Source organism: Melozone crissalis, unplaced genomic scaffold, assembly GCF_028551555.1.
Source record: "Melozone crissalis strain CALT ecotype California unplaced genomic scaffold, PUWL_Pcris_2 ptg000063l_1, whole genome shotgun sequence".
NCBI lineage: Eukaryota > Metazoa > Chordata > Aves > Passeriformes > Passerellidae > Melozone > Melozone crissalis.
The window spans coordinates 12757844-12778039 of record NW_026535841.1 but is presented as its reverse complement, the minus strand read 5'-3'; the positions used below and the strand labels follow the sequence as shown (position 1 = coordinate 12778039).

At 46.0% G+C, this 20196-nt stretch overlaps 1 protein-coding gene across 2 annotated transcripts; it reads left to right on the top strand.

Annotated features, from left to right (window-relative positions):
- Positions 1 to 12320: 12320 nt before the first annotated feature.
- P2RX4 (purinergic receptor P2X 4) lies at positions 12321 to 19452 on the top strand. Of its 2 annotated transcripts, XM_054288708.1 has the most exons (12): positions 12321 to 12489; positions 13002 to 13149; positions 14539 to 14610; positions 14705 to 14777; positions 15248 to 15344; positions 15504 to 15584; positions 15671 to 15812; positions 16147 to 16283; positions 17625 to 17718; positions 17817 to 17882; positions 17973 to 18068; positions 18774 to 19452. In XM_054288708.1, the coding sequence occupies exons 1-12, from the start codon at positions 12359 to 12361 to the stop codon at positions 18804 to 18806; spliced, it is 1170 nt and encodes a 389-aa protein (XP_054144683.1). In that variant the 5' UTR covers positions 12321 to 12358; the 3' UTR covers positions 18807 to 19452. The 2 variants fall into 2 exon arrangements, with proteins under 2 accessions (XP_054144683.1, XP_054144682.1); XM_054288707.1 differs by lacking the exon at positions 18774 to 19452 and having other exon boundaries at positions 17973 to 18206.
- The last annotated feature ends 744 nt before the right edge of the window (positions 19453 to 20196 follow it).

The following is a 20196-nucleotide window of genomic DNA, read 5'->3' as shown; positions in this document are numbered from 1 at the left end:
CCCCTTCCCGCCGCGAACGGCCCGGGAATTGCGGCTGAGGGCGCTGGGGCACAGGGCAGGGCTCTCGTGGGGCTCCTTCACGGAACGAGTGCGAGCAGTGGCAGAAATAGGTCCGAGATTCAGCCTCTGGAGGATAAACTTGGCTCTGCGGCTCCTTCTGAGGGAGGTTGTTGTCGCATGTGTAGGAGATGTACAAACAGATTGCTGCAGTTACCCAATTAAGATTTCTGGCAGCCTTTGACAGCACAAAGGGATGTCAAGTGTGGCTGATGTACGTGTCAGGTGAATGGTTACTTAATTCCTTGGAGATGGAAAGGTGTGCAGAGGATCCGTGTGGAACAGGAACAGCCAGTCCTGGGCCCAGGCCTCATCTGGGGAAAATGGCAAATTTATGTCCTCGAGGCTGAGCATCAGTTGTCAGCGTGCCTCAAAGCAGCAATAAATACGTAATGCATAAATCTGAAACAAGGACAGCAGCTTCAAAAACACCAAACAGTCCAAACCAGACTATAAATTAAAGTCAAACTTGCTCATGGAATCTCTCAGTCTGCGAGTTTGTTCTCGCAGATCCTTCAAAAGCCATGCTTAGGCCTGAAATAGTTGGATTTTGGAGCCTCTCTGCTATTTCAATTAGGTTCTTGGATAGTCTTAGAATCCCATGTGAGTCCCCAGATGATGGATTAAAATATGCAGTGAGTCATGTTAAATTGGTGCCAATTGAAATGCACAGGTTGTAAATCACTGCAGAATTTGACTCTGTAAGTAGCAACCATAAATGTAATACTTTGCAATTCTAAGCACTGCGACTAACTTAGATTAGCTCCTCTTTTCCTTCTGAGAAACTGAAAATGCTTAATGCAATAATTTCATAACATTTATTGGTCTTCACAGGAAGGCTGGGAAATGACACTGATCAATGTCTGAGCTCTTAACTGGTTAAATGAAGTGACAGAAGGGATGGACGGGTGCCTTGTGGTTGGGCATGAGAGCTGTGCTAGAGCCAGGAACATAATCCAAGTCTCCTGACTCCTGGATTTGAACTTTAAAACCAGATCATGTTCCCTTTGTGCTTTCAGTCCATATACTGACCTTTAGGAATCGTATTTACCTACAAGTTCCCAGAAGAGATCTGCTTTCCTTTGTCATGCTTTCCTGGTATCAGTTACTGTTTTCTCCGATGAGTATTTTGAGCATGTAGAACACAGAGAGGGCAGATGAGAATAGTATTTCTGATGGAGGTGCCTGTGAGTTCCCCATCACTTAATCCTGGAGAAACTCTGTTTCTGTAAACACTGATCCTCATCCTTTCTTCCTCAGTGCTGAGGGGAAGGCAGTTGTGGTCAGGGTGGAGGGGGATCTGGGCTGGGTGCTGCTCTGAGGTTTTACTTTCTATTGAGACCATTCCAATCCTCTCACCTTCCCAGGAGGAAAGGAACATTCCCCTCTTCTCGTGTCTCTTACATTAAAGAAGAGGAAGGATGAAAACTTTAGATGATAATGCCAAGATAAGAAGAAAAAGAGATGGTGAGATGGAAACCCATGAAGTCTGTTCTGACTCTGGGAAAGGAGACTCTATGACCAGACCTTGTTAGAACTGGACTGGCTGACCTTGTTGTGTTTGAAAGCTCAAGTGATTGGAGGCAGGAGCAAAATCACACATTGGAGCCCAGTTCTGTGGGACTTCCCAACTTGGGGAAAGTGAGAGAGATCTCATCACCCTTAAAGTTTTATGTTGTCATGATCCTTTCTTGCACCAGGTTTGTGCTCTCCATGCATGCAGCCCTCTGGCTGTCCCTGCTGCTTGGCATTTACAGAATCTGAATATTCACAATTACTGCCTGAAAGAAAACAATCAAGGCTTAGCTCAGTGCCTTGACCTCTTTATCACAAGAGAATCTTCACAGATAGAGATTATAAACTCCCAGTGCAGCCTTGGGTAAATATTACAGGAAGCAGCTGAGATTTGTTTATGCTTAACTTGTCTTAAGTTATCTCAGTTTGGGTGATGTGCTGTCTGAATCAAGTCTTACAGACTCGAGGGCCAGTGTTCCAGTTTACTTACTGTATAATTCTGGGGATATTTTCCAAATTAATTTGCATGGAGAATGATACAGATTTTGAAGGAAAGTTTGATGTGAGAGTTGCTCTAAGAGTTCAGCTCTACAGTTCCATCCAGTTCTCTGGATAGAATTTGTCTTTTATTTAGCTTGGGAAAGTCTTGTGGAAGCTGCTTATTGCAAAGACATCCTGCAGAGGTGACTTGTGGAGGAAGGAGGATGGAAATCAACAATCCAGAGCTCTCTGGATCTGCAGGCACAGCTTCACTGCTCCCTCCTGCCCTTCTCCTCCCTCTGCAGCCACTGCTGTGCCGATGCTGCCGAGCAAAGTTGTGACAGAGCTCGGCCGCAGAGAGCAGCAAATCTGAGAGGGACCAACCTGAGCGAATGAGAATCCGGCTCCCCGAAGAGACATCCCCTTATATGGGAACAGCACGGACAGGAGCATGAACGGCCCGGCCGGGCTGCTGAGGTCAGACCCCAGCCAGATGGAACATGTTAGTGTGAAGACAAGAGCTTTTAGGAAAATGAGACAATACTTCTGCCTTGCTCAAGCAATCTGAGCCCTCCGCTTTGTTTGTTTCTGTTATTATAAATATTGTGCTGTGTGTACACATAGGCCTGACTGTGTTATATTAAAAATTAATTTCTTTATGGCTATTCTAGTACCTAAATGCATCCCCAGCCTGTTTCTGGTTCCCACTTGCAGCTGTACTGTGGTCAGCTAAAGCCTAAGGAGTGATCACAGACATCTTTAAAAATTCAGCCTGTTTGTACAGAATGTGGCTTGTTCCTGTGAGCTGAGGCATTTAAGACAATAGCAGCAGCCAAGAAGTCTGTCTGGTTCTGAATGTTTTGTCATGTCTACATTTGTAAGTGATTTAAAGTACTAAAGGACTGGAAGAACAACATTAGATCTGTGTTGTAGGGTTTGTATATTTTGTGCTTTTATGAGAGTATTGTGTTGCATGAGAGAGGATCCTGATCCTTTAAATCTGGGTCTAATGGATTCTTATCCAAACTTGTGTCTTTCAGACTCTGAGCCTGCGATTTGGAGGCTGGACCTTGAGAGCTCTGCAGGTTTCCAGCCCCAGCTCCTGTGTCAGTGTCAGTGTGGCCTCACACCTCTCCTGCCCCTGGGCCAGATGCACACAGCTGGCTCAGAACAGGCTGGGCAGCTGCAGCTTTGTGTGACAAGGTATGTGCCACCAATGGCTCTGCTGAGAGGAGCCGTGACTTCATCACTCACTTTGGTCCCAGCACCTCATGCAAACCAGTCCAAAACCAGGTAGAATGGTGTCCCAAGCAATATGGGATAAGAAGCTGGAGGCCATTGATGACCCCAGAACCCCAGAACACCCCTGCCCTGTGCCTTGCCTGGCACTGCCAGCCCTGTGGAGTGGGTGCTGTGTGTTCTGCCCAGAAGAGTGTTACTGGCAATGTCTGGTAGTCCTGAGGAGAGATGATGCCACAGCAGCAGCAAGACCATTGACGTGGTGTTAGACCACCTTGGAGGGTGGATTGTGGATCCTCCAAAGTGAGAGTGTGGCATTGGATGTTATTTAACAAGGAGGGGTTGGTTGGGCAGAGTTAACTCAGCTTTCTCTAGGAAACACTCACGGTTTTGTTTCTTGCCATGCTGCTTGGTTTTTCTTGTCTGAAAATCCAAAATAGCTCCACTGATTGGTGTCAGGTTTACCTCAGTGTTTCTGAGATTAGAGCCTGCTCTTTAGAGCCTCCTGTTCAAGGTCAGATGAAATGGTCTCCCCTTGCAGCAGATTCCAAGAACAATAAGATGTTTTAGGAATGTGCCATAATTGATTGCCTCTAAAGGGCAAGTTTTGCTCTGTGCTGCCAAGCAAGGGCTGTTCTCAGTGATAAGTTTGCTGAACAAAGTCTGCTGAGGTTGGTGGGGTTGGTTTCATTCTCCTGGGAGGGCAGCAGGCCAGGACATTGCGCACACTGATCCCAATCACACCAAGGATCAAATCTGCAGGAAATCCAAGTGGCCTTACTGAGGTTCTGTGCCCACCTTCTGCTGCTCAGAGCTGGGTTCCCACTGCCACTTTCCAACAACATTGTTATCCCAAAGCACTGTTCTCCAGGAGGAAAAGGCTGAAATGCTGTCAAAACAGAGGATATAAATAAAGGAACATTGATCAGTTGCTTTGTATTTTTGTTCTTCAGATTCTATTTTATCTCCACCCAGAAAAGTCTGTTGTTAACCTGAATTGGTGCAAGTGCTTGTGGGTTGTTTTTCAAAGCAAGCCTTTTATATCACTTTTATGTAATGTAGAAAGTATCTTCTGAACATACAATAGTTTTTTCAAACTTGACAGTGCTTTTATGAGTTAGATGAGCTGGGTGACATTCCTGTCAGCTTTGGAACAGAGGTGTCCTTCCTCCTTAACACATTCAACTCATGAGAAAGTAAAAATGTTAGGCCAAGGTTTTTGAAACAATCAGCATGGGGCACAAAAATAGTCACTCTGAAAAATCAAAGCCTATGTTTTTAAAGCTCTTTTACAGAAAAACAACATGGACAGGACACTATCATTTGTGACAGAAAAAAGTCAGAGTCTAGGTGCACACAGCACAGCATGGGGGAAAGTTTTTGGATGACATCAAGGCCTGTTGCAGATAAATGCTGTTTCCCAAATGGCATCTGAAGGGTCAGGATGTCACCCCACATTGTCTGTGTCATTTAGGATGGGAAAATAGAAATTCTCTCCTTGTGTGCATCAATTCAAAGCCAAAAGGTGTGAAAGTGAAACCAAGGCAGAGTTTGATCCAGCTGATGTGTCTCATTCAAAAATTTTCTCACCTACTTGAAAATGAGAAAATGACCATCTGACTTTTATCTTGGAGAGCATTTTGTTCAAGAATGGTACAAAGAAGCTGTCATGTTTTATTCTTAGGGGCTTATTTGTCTTTTCTGTTTTGTCCAGACAGTTGTCTAGCCACTTCTCACAGACTCTGACAGGAGAGGATGATGTTAGCAGCTCAGTAAGTACCAGTGTGAAGGAAGTGGCCCACAAAAGCAACAGGATCTGGGTTACAGCAGAATACACTGTGCCAATGCAGGCAAGTCTTCAGTTTATATCAGTTCAATATTCAGAATTCAGATTTCTGCCCACTTTTACATCCTTGTTTAATTGGCTCATGTTGTTGAACTAAACTTCCAGCTGAAACACTTGATTTCTCAATCTATCACCAGACCCAGATATGAAACTTCATATAAAATTGTAAAGGAAATTACTTCACCCTCAGCCCAAACAATGACAAGCACTGTTGACCCAAGCAAAGGGCTAAATAAGGATTGATGAGGTGTGGCAGGACCATGGTTTGGGTAGTTCCTTCTGCAGCTTCCTCCTATAGAAAGCTGCAACAATCTGAAATGTCAAGCTCCCTATCTTATGTTTCAGGAGGACAGGTTGAAACTGTCTTTAAGTAACAAAAAACCCTTGAGCAAGAGCTTGTTTCTTTACAAGAATTCAAACAGGACGATGTGTGAATTATAATGCAACTGTTAAAAACCTGTGAAGTCAGGGGTTCCCTGTGGAATCCATGGAAAACCTCCCAGAGTGAAAGACATATCTACTTTTGTGTGTGTGTGTTGAAAGAAAGATACATTGACAACATCAGGAAGTGTTAAGGTGCTCCCTCTGCCTAGGCAGCTATAGACCTCATGTATGTAAAACAGCTCTCTCCTTCACAGCCACACTGTTAACACTCAGTATAATTCCCAAATAATCGACTTGTACCCAGCTGCCCTGCTGTATGATCCTGCAGGGAAGTCACAGCCTCCAGTTCGTGCCACCATGCAGCTGCCATAGAAACAGCTTTAGGTGTCACAGGCTCATCTTCAATTCACTGGAGACATTTGGCTCATTAATTCAGATGTCAAGGAAAAATGCATCCACGTAAGACAGCTTTAATCAGGGACTGAAATAATAAGAAAAAGTTTCCTAATGTGGGGTTCTCTTCTGCAAAGAAAATGTGGAAGTTCTCTGTGGGTTCATTTATCACATTGAGGTTCATTTCACTTCCCTGTGGGGTGGATTGGTTGTCTGTGCTTTGTGCTGCAGGCTGATGTTTAGGGATCCTCCTCAGACCAAAGAACAATCTCTTCATCCTGCCCACACAGATCATGAAAACCTCAATGCTGCCAATCTCAGTGAGATAACAAAACTCTGGGAGAAAGACTCCATGGAACAATGCTGCTGTGACCCAGAGCAGGATGGAAGGGCCTGGTAGCCATCTTTTGTTATAACCCCATGACTGTACAATGTCCAAGATAAAAATGTTCTATTTCTAGTCTTCAGCAGCCAAAGAATAAAAAAAAAATATTAGAAACTATTTTATTTCAACTGAAATGATGGAATTGATATTCTAAAGAAGTGAATTGTAATGAATTTTAGTTCCTCTCAGCCAGCTTTGAAATATATGCATAAGAAACTAGGTCAATTAGCACTTTCATTAGATCATTTAGAAGCCCATATGTATAAAACATAAGATACATATAAGTTTCTACATTTATATCTCATCTTCTCCCCAATTTGGGGTTTTCTGCAGAAACAGAGCAGGTTTTCCACTGCCAGGTCCCCTCTAGTGCCCACAATGCCTCCTACAGCTCCTTCTGCACAGGTTTTTCAGCACTTGGGAGCAAATTCCATTCCCTTCTCATGTGGACAGAGTTATGGTCTGCAAAAGGCTTTCTCCAACAACAGGAAGGCTGTAATTGTTCATACAGCATCCGGGAAAGATATGCACGAGCTTCCTGAGTTAATGAAATCCTAAGGGCTTGTTACAAAGTTTCAGTGACTGCCAGTCATTTTGAAATGTCACCCTCTGTAGGCTCCTTCTGCGATGGTACTGAGGGAGTTTTGCTTTCAATTACATTGCACATTCTGCCTTGTTCCCTAACCCTTCTCTGACATGCCAGGAGTTGGTCACTACAGCCACCAAAAATAATGGATGAGAGGTTTGGTCCAAACCTCTGATGTATAAAGTTCCTTCACAAGTTCCATTGGCAAGAAGAAAAAATGGAGGAATCACTAAAAAGCAAATCTGAGTGTTTATTTTCTACCAGAACAATACCAAGGCCAGAGCCCACGAAGCTGTGCCATGTGGCTGAGATACTGAGGTAGCAATGTGGGACTTTGGTTACACCCAGGATTGTCTTCATGGACCAGATTCCTTTGGAAGGTAAATCTTATTAACTACACAGGAGGCCTCCTTTTTCCTTCCTGTCGTGGCAGGAGCTGAACAATTGCATGTTGGCAAGAAGGTTCTTTTATTTTGGATTGTTCCTTTCTGCCCGAGGCAGGGCACTGTTGCTGGATTAGCTGGCTGAAGGACTGGTTTTTGTAACATCTTTTTCAGAAGAGCTTTGGCTCAGGTTCCAGATGCTCCCCAGTGGATGATGACCAACAGTTTTCCATTATAGGTTCATTAATTTTTAGTTCTTTAAAAATTAACACACATAATTAATGTCTTGAGTGTTATACAGTGAAACTATTCAGTGACTTTCCTGCTCAGGTAGCATCCACAAAGGTTGATTTGTTTTGTAATTAAATCTCATTCATTAACTTGGTTTAGAAGACATGAGAAGTCCCTCATGGAAGCTGCACATCATCCAGCTAATGTGCTGTTTGTCATCACACATCTCTGGTGCAAGGCATTGCTCAAAATGCAATGACAGGAAAAAGATTTCCTGCTTAGGAGCACTGTCCTTTACAAGAATGACTGCTTGGGAGATTGGGTTTCCCCCTTGGAATGGCTGTCTTGATGGAATTCAAATACTCCTGATCTTACCCCTGTAGTAGCTGTGCAGCTCTGGTGAAAGTGAGCACACGGCTGTGGGGACCAGCAGTGAAACTGCAAATTCATGGGGCAGGGATCAGCACCTGTCAAATGTGGAAATTCTCACTGCTGTTCTATAGCAAGATTTATATCAGAAGGCTCTTGTTCATATTTCAGCTGTAATTAGAGACTTGGCTTAGGCTTGGCCCATACAAATAAGTGCAATAAAGAGAGAGCAATTGATACCCAAAACTAAGAAAATCACCCTTATCTTTCTTACTCTCATAGGCCACCTAACTCCCTGTTATTCTTAGCAACATATTCCTCCCACTGACAGCTTCCCAGGTAATAGTGTAGTGGCATAACATTGATGTATTTAAGTAAAAGAAGTTTGTTCATTTGATGTTTCTTTTTTGGCCTGTGGTTCTCAGGAGTTCTGAAGATTTCACTGTGCCAATAAGCACAACATTCACTTCCCAAAATTTAATTACACCATGTAAGTGCAAACATTCCTCAATGCCTTCTGAAGAGTAAGTAGTAGTGCTCTGAAAAAACTGTATAAATTGGCACTCTTTACTCAAAAAGACTGTGCATTCAGGACTGTATCTGCCTGAGTGACAAATGGAAAGTTTCTACATTTTTTTTGTCTTGTTAGTCCTCCAGGAACCAAGGGAAATAAGGAAAGCTTGGGAACAGCCTCTCAGCAAAACCATTTCTCCCATGCACTGGTCAATAGAATTGCTTATTCAGCTGCCTGGTTTATATTAGAGTAAAATCACTATAGCACAACAGATGTGTGATTCAAGTAAGGTGAAAGGGTTTTGTTCACACAGGTAAAATTTTGCTGGTGGCAATATCCAAAGAGTAAAGAATTCATCTCAATTCCCAGATCCCACTTAGGGGCACATATATCTGGAAGCTACAAACAAAAAATTTAATATGTTTACAAAGTGAGCAGATGTAACACAGGTTCTGGACAGAGATAAGACAACTCTGAACAGGTCAGCTCTGAGCACAAAGCTGCTGCAGAGGAGGCTTCTGTCTATAGCACCAAGAGCAAATGGGAAATAACCTCTACCCTGAGGGCCACAAGAAACCTCTGATCCTGGAAGGAGTTAGGTAAAACTCTCAAATAAACCCTGACTGACCTGCAGGCTAAAAGCTGGCCCATAAAAATATCTCTGGAACCACTGAACACAGAATAAAAGGACATTTCATGTCTGTGCAAGCAAGAAGATAGAAGAACATGTCACAGTGTGGTGTATGGAGTGAGTCACTGCCTTCAGAGAATACAAATCATATACTGGTGAATGGGAAGCAAATGATCTCAGGAACTCTGATTAAACCACTCAGAGTCTCCCAAACTTAGCTTGCAGTAGGATGTGCAGGAGAGAGTGGAATCAATTAAAAGCTTGCTCTGCACTGGTTTGTTGGCATCAAGATGGCAAAGCAGAGCAGCAGGGACTGAGCCCAAAAAGAAAGGAGGAAAATGAATTTTTCTTTAGGCGTCTCTATCTTCAGAATACCTGGAGCGGGTAGCAAGCAGAAGGCTGAGCTGCTGACTTTTACACCAGACATCTCCTCTCCAAATTTCCTCTTTTGGTACTTGAACAGGCAACCAACTGTAGAACAAACTTTGAATAGCAATGACAGAGGGATCTGTGAGTATCTGCCACTCCTGGAACTGACCCTTCAGCTAAGCAAATTCCTATTCAAATTATTTATTTAAATGAAAGTGAACAGGGCTTAGAGATCAGTCAAGTATACCAGACAAGAACAATACAGCACTTTGAGTCCTGCCAGCATGTCTGAGACAGAAGGCATATGGGTGTTGTTATCAGAGCTTGGATATTGGTGTCTTTGTGTGGTGTAGAAGGTCTTTCAGTCTAATATAATGATTTTTGTCTGCACTGCCAGCTTTTTATTGTCAGATTTAAAGGCTGTCTTTGCTCCATGCTCCATGACTGCCTATTGATCCATGAGCTGATGTGAGCTGTGCACCAGGCAAGTCAGGGTTTTGATAGAATAAGAAACTGGAAGTTGGTTAAGGCTGCCATGGTTCTTGACACTGTACTGATCCGAGAATGGAAGATGCTGATGTCCAGAATGCTGAAGTGTGCTCAGGAGTTCAGAGCTGGTCTAGAATAACATGATTTTAAAGCAATCAGAGCCTGGGCACTCTATGACCAGAGGATGTATTTTCTTGAGTCACCTAAAAATTGCTGCTTTGCTGTGGTGGGCGCGTGCCCGCGGGAGTGCGTCGGTGTTGAAACAACTCGTGAGGTGTCGATTCGGCTTCGCCGGGGTGGGTGATGGCAACACACAAAAACAATCCTCCTCCAGACCTGCTGATCCATCATCATTATCCCCATTGTGCTGTGTCAAGTGCAGAACCCGATGGGGAGGATCCCTGCCAAAAATCCTCTCGGTGGTTGGATGAAGCAGCAAATGCTGTTTGCTTTGATTTATGTTGGGAATTGTTGCAGAGCCATCCTGTGAAATGTTGTGCTGCTGGCAAGCTGCTGCACCAGCCAGCCCAATGAGAACCATGAGAATGAAGAATCTGAGCTGATGTGTACTGGTGAGTCCCATGAGAACCATCAGAATGAAGAATCTGAGCTGAGGCTAACCCTGAGACAAGGAGCCTCTTCCCCAGACTGCCAAAAGTGCTGCTGCTGTGGCAAATGCCAACCAACTCAGAAGCACCATGAGCAGCTCTTGCTGAAGGAAAAAAGGGCAGCACATCACAACCTGAATTGGTTTCAGCACCTGCTGCTGATTGCATGCACCCTGAAGAAAGCCAGAAGTCACCTCAAAGTGTGACCCTGAAGGGAGGAAGCCCAAAAGATGTATCACCTAAAAAAATGTGCTGAGCATTTTTCTGCCCCAGCCTTGTCAGCTTTCTGCAGCCCTGGATTGCTAGGCTCTGGAAAGAGGCCACTGAATGAGTTTCATAACTCGCCATTGAAGACCTCATGGTCCAGCCAGATCAAACACGCTCATTTTAGACAATTCCAGTGACACCAAGCATTTTCTGAAAAGCCCAGTGGGTTCTCTTTGTATTGCTCTTTTTAGCTTGAACCAAGGAATTACAATGAAAAGTACTTTTACCATTTATGTGTAATATTTTCAGGCATTTCTTTCTTATTTATTGGAATTAAAATGTGAGGCTTTGCCCTCCTGTTTGCTCTTAGCTTCAAGCAGGCCTTGCCTCCTCTACCTCCTCCCCTGAACTTGTGTGAGTAGCTTTGTGCTATGATGTGTAAGGCCAGAGTACATCCAAGGAGCAGCAAATTCAGGGTAAATTAATCTGTGCTCCAACACCTTTTCTATTCTCTATTTTTATTCTATTTAGACATGTTCTATTTTTGTAGAAACAAGGTGAGAAGGCTTGTAAAGGTGTGTTCTGTACTCCTTTCAACAAAACTTTGTTCTTTCTGAGCTAACCCAGCAGTTTGCCATTTCCATTTCCCACATACATTTTAAGATATATTGCTGGCAGATTATGCCACTTGTATTTATATCTGTAATTGAAAAATGCAGTAATTGTGTTAATATTCATATGGCAGCATCTTATATATCTAGAGTGGGAAAACACTACTGTGGGCATTTATGTATTTCTGTTCTAGCATATGAACCAATTCTCCTTTTGAAACTTACACTGAATATTCACTCATATTCCTATAATTTCCCCACTTCTTTTGGTCTTTTCTGTTTTGGCTGGTTTTGTAAAAAAATAAGCATTTTCACTAATTACTAATATATAGCCGAACTAAAGGGTCTTGATAGTTTTGTAGTGCCTGAAATTCCCACTGCCACATTGTCTGTTCATCTCTTCCTGATGATTTACCTGCTCTTATGAGGGTTATAGTGATGTTTCTACAATAAGGACTGTGTTGGGTATCTCAGAACAAGGTAGAGGATACATGAACTTTGCTTTTATAGCAAAAATTAATTCTGCAAGAGGATAAATAAAGAATTTGGTCGCTGTGGAGGGAAAGGGGACAGTCTTCATTATGCTCTGCTCTCTTTTGTAGGCAGTTGCTTGGTCCTTGCACTAATTTAAGCTGTGCCAGGATAGGTTTAGGTTGGACATTAGGAAGAATTAGGAAGAATTTATTCCCAGAAAGTGATTAAATATTGCAACGTGCTGCCCAGGGAGATGTTGGAGTCACCGAGCCTGGAAGTGTTTAAGTAGAGTGTGGCGTGGCGCTCGGTGCTCTGCTCTATTTGACAACGTGGTGTTCCGTCACAGGCTGGCCTCTATGATCTCAGAGGGATTTTCCAATCTAATGGGTTCTGTGATTCTGTGAAAACAGCCGTGTAAAGTCCACGGCTGCCGCTGCCGCTGCCTCCGCTGGCCTCGGGCAGTTTGCTCCGGGCCCCGGGGCTGCGGGAGCGCCCGGCGGGCGGCTCGGGGCGCTGTGGGGCTGCGGCAGCCGCGGCCCGGCCCGGGACGGCTCCGTCCCGGCCGCCTTCCCGTCCCGGCCGCCGCCATGGCGCTGTGCGGGGCTCTCCACAGCTTCCTCTTCGAGTACGACACCCCGCGCATCGTGCTGATCCGGAGCCGCAAAGTGGGGCTCATCAACCGCGCCGTGCAGCTCGGCATCCTCGCCTATGTGATCGGGTGAGCGGGCGGAGGGCGGCGGGGTCCGGGCCGCCCTGAGGGGCAGCGGGCGGCTCCGCGCTGGGAGCCCCGCGGCTGAGGCGGGAGCCGCCCCTCCCTCAGGGACCCTCAGGGACCGATCCTGTGAGGGCAGCGCGGGCTGAGGGGGGCCCGGAGCTCACCGAGCGGCCTTAACTGGGATTGTGGACAGAATCGCAGAATATTCCGAGTTGGAAAGGACCCCACAAGGATCAGGTCCAACTTTTAAGCGAATAGCCCAAGGGCCCCTCAGGAGTGGGACCATCTCAGGAGGTGATTGTCAAAAGTAAATTAGACCTTGCAAATCAGTCTGAAAGTAAAAAATATCACCCCAAAAATCAGACAGGAGATTGCCAATCTTGTGACCCTCTTGTAAGGAAAAGCTGTGAAACTGTTTGGAATGGCCCTTTCAGGTAATATGGAAAAAGGAGAAATTCCAACCTGAACTTATTAACGGTGTTTATTTATCGTTTCTTGCAATCCTTCTCTTTCAGGTGGGTTTTTCTGTGGGAAAAGGGTTACCAGGAAACAGACTCTGTGGTCAGTTCTGTAACCACGAAGGTCAAGGGTGTAACACTGACAAACACATCCACCCTGGGGGCCAGGATCTGGGATGTAGCAGATTATGTCATCCCTCCTCAGGTATTAACCACTTTCACATGCAGAAAGAAGGTTTTCTAACAAGCAGCTACTGCTTTGCAAAAGTCCGTTGAGAGCTGGAGCAGCTTTGCTTTGTTGCAGATCATGCTGAGCACGTGCCCTGGGGAAGCTTATGACAAGAAAAGTGTCTATGTGTGTGCTTGTGTAGAATTGTAGAATGGTTTGGGTTTGGAAGCAACCAAGATAATCTTGTTCCACTCTTCTGCTGTGGGCAGGGCCGCTATCCCACATTACTCCACGCCCTGCCCAACCTGGCCTTGGACACTTCCAGGAATCCAGGGGTAGCCACAGCTTCTCACAACCTGTGCCAGGGCCTCTCCATCCTCACAAGGAAGAATTCCTAATATCTAATCTAAATCTCTTCTGTTTTAGTTTAAAACTGTTCCCCCTATGCTATCTGACTGTGTAAAAAGTCCCCCTCCCTCCTTTTTATAAGCCCTCTTTGGGTACTCAAATGGGCTCTAAGTTCTTCTTGAGCCTTCCCTTCTCTGAGGGTGCCCTGATCCCACTGTCCATGGTGCCCACAAAGACTTGCAACAGCACCAGTCCTGCCAGAGGAGGACTTTGCTGGCATCAGGAAGAATCTGCAACAATAACGACCTGTCATCTTTCTTAATGCTTTCTAAAGCAAACAACCCCAAGTTAAGGTGTTGGCAGAAGCCACAGGAACAGCCTGCAGGTCACCTGATGCAGAACTGAACAGGAAGCATTGCTGTAGTTACTGATTGCCTGTATCTCTGGGAATCTGTGCTGTGTGGGCCACATGTGGTGGCCTTCGGGCTGGGCAGGCACAGCCAAGCTGCTGGTCGTGGGTCCCTCTGTGTGCATGACATGTGGTGCATAAAAAAAGACAGATTTAGCCAGATTTTGGCTGAGTGGTCATATTTGCGTATCAGCAGAGCGGAAGCAGATGACAGATGTGGAGTCATACAGATGTGAAAGTAGTGAAAGTAAAGTAATGAGAATAGTGCTTCCTGAAGGAACAGGACCGGGCAAATTCCTGACTGGTAGATTGCAAAAAGAAAGAGTGGGAGTTGGCTCTGACTTGCCACTGGAGCTCTATTTCTGCACCTGCCTCACAACTCCCCTGAGGAGCTGTGAGCTCTGTTTTCATAATGTGAATGAGGAACTTTGGGCCGAGTGGGAGGACAGAAGGAGCTGCCAGTGCCACAGTCCTTCCTGTGGCTAAACACAGCAGCACCAGGCGATACACATAGGATTCTGCTCCTTTAGTGCTGCACCAGCAGTGTCCAGGGCAAGTCCCCTCTGCTGGGCCACCTGGGCTCTGACAACAAAGATGTTTGCTGCAGTGCCTTGGATGCTCTTTGCAGACTGTCACTCCTAAGTTTCCTTCTTGTTTTGCATGCTCAGGGTGAGAACACTGTGTTTGTCATGACCAATGTGATCCTCACACTGAACCAGAGCCAAGGCCGCTGCCCGGAGGTAGGTGCAGAACCTGCTTTAATCCTGCCTTGTGTGGGTGGGAGTGTGGGGGAGAGGGTTCTCACAGTTTTCTGTAACTATTGTTCCTCTCCAGCTCCCAGATGATCAAACAAAGTGTGAGGTGAAGAACAACTGTGTTCCAGGATATGTCAGCACCCACAGCAGTGGTAAGAAACCTGCTGCAAAAGCTCCTTTCAGTCTGGGCTGTGGTGCCTCTGTGCTGTGCCTTCCCTGCTGTGAAGGAAGCACCATTTCACTTCAGTCTCCTTGTTCTCTTTCTCTCACATGTAAGAGAACTGAAGCAGAAGCTCAGATTTTTCTTCTGGTGGACTTAGACCAAATGAACTTAGACTGTGTTGGGTGGATGTTGAGTAGATGTGGGCTTTGGTGAGTTAGCAAATAGTGTGAAGCTTTTTCATGGCCTTCAGTCCCTGAAGCAGTATTTCACATGGATGAAGATTTGACTCAGGAAAAGCATCTAATGCTTTTTTCTCTGAAATTACACTTGCAATGGAAGATAATGTGGGGTTTGCTAGTGGCACTTCACCTCTCGGAAAATTGCTTTCACCATATGGAGTGTCACAGGTCAAATACTGCCTGGTTTTGCTCAGTAGTACCTCCATGCATGTCTTTCCAGGCATCCAGACTGGGGAGTGTGTTCCGTACAACAACAGCATCAAGACCTGTGAAGTCTTTGCGTGGTGCCCTGTGGAGGATGACTATCACATACCCAAGTGAGTGCTCTATCTTCCTACTCCACAGTGCCCCTCCTGAGAGCAGGCTCGTGGTACACAGCTGATGCTTCTGCCACTGACATGCTCTTGGGAAAAGCTGAGGAGATGAGCACCAAGAACTCTGCAGAGTCCTGTCTATGTTTCCCTTTTGTTTTGTAGGCCAGCGTTCCTGCGAGAAGCTGAGAACTTCACCCTTCTGGTGAAGAACAACATTTGGTACCGCAAGTTCAACTTCAGCAAGTAAATAGGGAGAGGGTGATCACACTGTCTGGTCTCCTGGGCAGTAAAGGGGATGCAACAACTCTTCTCTTTCTGTTCTCCTGTAGGCGAAACATCCTCCCCACTATCAACTCCACCTACCTCAAGAACTGCGTCTATGATGCCCAGACTGATCCCTTCTGCCCCATCTTCCGTTTAGGGAAAATAGTTGAAGCTGCAGGGCAGGACTTCCAGGAAATGGCTGTGGAGGTATTTGGCAGACCCTTCTCCTGAGCTTCAGCTGTTTTTAAAAAGGAGTGGTGGGGGGTTGTCTCCTCTGCCTCGTGGCATGAGCCACAGAACACAGGTGAGCTGCAGGATGGAGAGTGCTCTGGCCAGAGGGACTGGAGTGCATTTTTCTTAACCAATAATTGCCCTTGCTTTGTTTGGGTGGGGTTATGTACAAGGATCTGTAGCAGCAGAAAATTGTTGGACTGAGCCTGGGATTAGAGCCAGTAAATCAGGACCTGCTCAGCAGAGAGCCTGGTGCTGGGCTGGCCGTGCACTTTGGGCTGCCCATCACCTCCTCTCCTCCACTTGGCAGGGTGGAGTGATGGCACTGCAGATCAACTGGGACTGCAACCTGGACAGAGCCGCTTCCCACTGTGTGCCAAAATATTCCTTCAGACGCCTCGACAACAAGGACTCTGCCCACACCGTCTCACCCGGCTACAACTTCAGGTAAGGTGGCTGTGGAGGGCACCTGGTGCCTCAGCTCCATCTGCCACTGGCACTTGTGGGAGCTTGGGGTTTTTGATGGTGCTTGGAGAGCAAGAGAAGAAAACCTGGAGAGCTTTTTAGATGCTGTAAGACAGAGCAGGTGGGATCCTCACTGTGTGCAAACCATAGCAGAGGGGGGAGGTCACTGAAGCTTCACTGATGGTGTCAGAGTGCCCAAGTCATGTTTCTATCAGCTTTTTGGTGGCTGTTTGATCAATGGGGTGGCAATGGGACAACTGACTATCTCAGGGTGTGCTGATAGGGCAGAATTTGAGGGGACTGAGGTGGGGTTGGGAGACTGAAGCATGTCCTTCACTCTGCCTGGGGGAAAAACTCACCTGTAAAAGTGTCTGTCAGCTGAAGACCATATCTGCACCAGGAGTATCCTGGCATACACCACCACATCCACATTCTGGCCAGTACAGCTAAGTCCAGCACTTCAAATGAAACACCAGCACAGAGCTGGCAGCTGGTTGCATCCAGACTCAGACTGTAATATTAAATAAGGATTAGCCACCTTGCCAAGGTGCTTGCAAGATTCCTGCTTGTGAGGAAACACAGCTCAGGGCTGTTATTTGTAGAATCACAAAATCTCACTTAGGACAGAGGATCTTTGGGTAGAACTTGGATGAATTTGCTGAGGAGCTGTGCAGAGCACAAATGTGTGTTTGGGAGGTGCTGGGCCGGCAGGTATCGGGGTGTCTGGACCGTCTGGAGGATATCACAGCCAGATCTGAAATGCTCTTGCTAATTCCAGACTCTGGTACAGCCCCTTACCGTTCCTTCCTTTTCTCTTCCACCCTCTTCTCTGCTTCCTCCTGGCTTAGTCAACCACGTGGCAGAGTAAGTCTGATCTCACTTATTTGTTCTCATCCCTTTTCCTTGTGGTTTGTCACCCAGTGTGGAACGCGGAGCAGCCTTTGTGTGCCGGGCCGAGCCGCGCAGTGCTCCCGGCCCTGCCCTCTCGTGGCCGCCTGGTCCCCTGCAGCCCCTGCCTGCCTCTCTCGTGTAGCTGACTTTGTTCTGTCAGTCCTTCTGCTCCCCTGCTAAAGCTGCTTTCTCCCCTTCCTATGCCTTGCAAGTTTCCTCATTTTATGGTGCTCACTGTTGTCTTGAATTCACCTGCTTTGGGTTTTTCTCCTATATGAGCTTGCCAGCATGAAATCTCCATCGCTCGGGCTTGCAACTGGAAGTACCAATGTTCAGCCCATCCTCTTGGGATGGGGAACACACCTGGATGTTGCATGATCACATAAGCAACCTCAGAATTTCCAGTTAAGCTCTGACCTGTCTTTTCTGCAGGTTTGCAAAATACTACAGGAATAGTGATGGCACTGAATCACGGACACTTGTCAAAGCTTATGGCATCCGCTTTGATATCATAGTGTTTGGAAAGGTAGGGTGACAGTTCCTGGAGGTCTGGTAGTGAACTGAGAACTTTCAGAACTTTCAGAAATGCTGAAAAGCATGCTCAGGCTTGTAACTGTCTTCTAGGCAGGAAAATTTGATGTCATTCCTACCATGATTAACATTGGCTCTGGCTTAGCGCTGTTTGGTGTGGTAAGTGACACTGTCTGCACTGGGACTCTGTTCTGGATTAGTGCCTCAGTTGTGAGGATCCCTGTCTTAAACTCTTTCAATCTCCACTAGGCAACAGTGCTGTGTGACATTGTTGTTCTGTATTGCATGAAGAAGAGATACTTCTACCGGGAGAAGAAGTACAAATATGTGGAGGATTATGAACTGGTAAGCATCAAGGAAGGCAGGGGAAAGGCAGAATTGCTTCCTCCTCTGACTCCACAGAGATTCTGAAACAGGATGTAGAAAGTCCACATCAAATGGGGATTTGGAAGCACAGTTCTAGGGAAACTTTGTCTTCATCAGAGAAGCTAATTTTTAACTCAAAGCTGCTGCAGGGAAGAACACTAGAAACAAATATTGTCATGTTTCCTGGGTAACCAGTCTTGGAGAGGAAAATATATGTTCAAGAACTTGTCATGCTCCTACTGCACTTCCTTTTTGGGTTGCAGTCATTGGCATTTTCCTTCTAAGAGCTGTAGGGAACAGCCCTGTTCCCATCAAATCTTTCCTTCTTGGCTTTCAGGGTTCCTGCAGTTGTGAGAAAAATCATTCAATGGGTTGGTATTTTCTGAGACCAGTGTGCTGACAGACACAGTTACAGCTCCCTCCAGGGATCAAATGATCTCTTTGGTCAGTAGGATTTAGTTGGTTGCTTGACTGGTGCTGAGGACAGAGCTCGGCCCTGCAGGCCTGTGCTTGGTGGGAACTGTGGCTGCAGAGGGCAGATTTCTCAATCAAAACACCTCGTGCCACTAGAAGAGTAAAGTCTGAGTAACAGGAAGTAGCTTTCCTGGGCAAAGGATTTTATGTGATTGGAAAGGGAAGAAAGAAGAGCTTCTGGTAGAGAACTGTAATCTCTGATCCTTGCAGGGAGTTGGTGAGACATATGGAACAGACTCCTGAGCTCCTGGTGCTGCAGGACCAACTGCTGCTCTAAACTGCTGCTGGGAACATTTCTTGACCCTGCCATGAGACCACCCCCTCCCTGCTGGAAGTGGGGAACCAGACTGAGAAAGGGACAATCTTCACTACTCTTTACTGCTTGGGAGCCAGTCCCAAGGATAAGAACTGGGTCTGCTCCTTGTCTGCTGTCTTTCCAGGTTATTTGCACTAAACACAGAGGGAAAACTGTACTTTATGCCAGACCTCTGCACTGGCTGAGCCTGGGACAGAGACAGTTCTGGCATCATCATTTTGCCAGTCCTTCTGTCCCTGAGCTCACTGATAGCAGAGGGCACAGGACAAAAGGCACAGATTCTTCCTTAGATTGATCATTGCCATTGCCATTTCCAGGAGGAGCCTAACCTTGGGGCAGCAGCTCCTTGCTGTTGTCACTTTTCTTTCCCTGAAGGATTGTGAACATTAGCTGAGCCAGTACCTACTATTTCACTGGGGTCTTCAAGCTCCAGTGGCCACAGACCAAGATAAAGCATTGAGTCTGGTTCCATTGTGCTGTGATAAATGGCTTACTGGTTACAGAACTTTTCTTCTGTTTTGTCTAATTTTTATGCTATTACTTTAAAATTTACTTTAATAAAATACTACCTTCTCTCAGCCCTCTTGAAGTTCTGCAGGCTGGGTTTTGATTGTTCATTTCTCCCCACATACCAAGTGTTAGTGGAGGGCTATCAAAGCCAGAGCTCTGTGGGTTTTGCCTCTTCATTCTCTCAGCAGAAGTGTTGCTGCAACTACAGCTGCTCTGCCTGATTCTCCTGACACCTTGTCCATTGTCTGGTGCCTTAAACCCTCTCCAAGGGAAAAGACTTGTAAGTCAGAGCCCAAGATCTTAGGGTCTTTATCTGAGTGCTGGTACCAACTGCTTGCCACACCAACTGTGTGTCTGGGCTGCTGCATTTAACACAGTTTACACAATTTGATTGAAGGGGATTTGTTGGCTTTTATATTCACCTGGCTTTGAGCACCTCTAGTGATCACACTGACTCACTAAGTCCAGGTCCTCCCTTTCTCTGAACCTTTTCTGGTGTTACTGAGCCCTAGGATCTATTCCATACCCCCAGCATCCTGGCTGCCTTTCTCCAGCAGCACAGTGGGTAAACCACAGCATTACCATTTTGTTTTATTCTTTATGTGCCTGCTGCTGCTGAGCACTAAGTTGTGTCCCAGCTCAGAGTGCCCTTCCAAGGGCACCCCAGTCTGTGCATGTGAACGCTCAGTTTGGATTATACAGTGCTTGAGCTGCTGTGGTCCCATCATAGCCAGAGGTCCCCAGTAATGGTAGAGCACCAGACTTCACTAACATAGGAGAGTGCTTTCAGATTTCCCTTCCAACAAC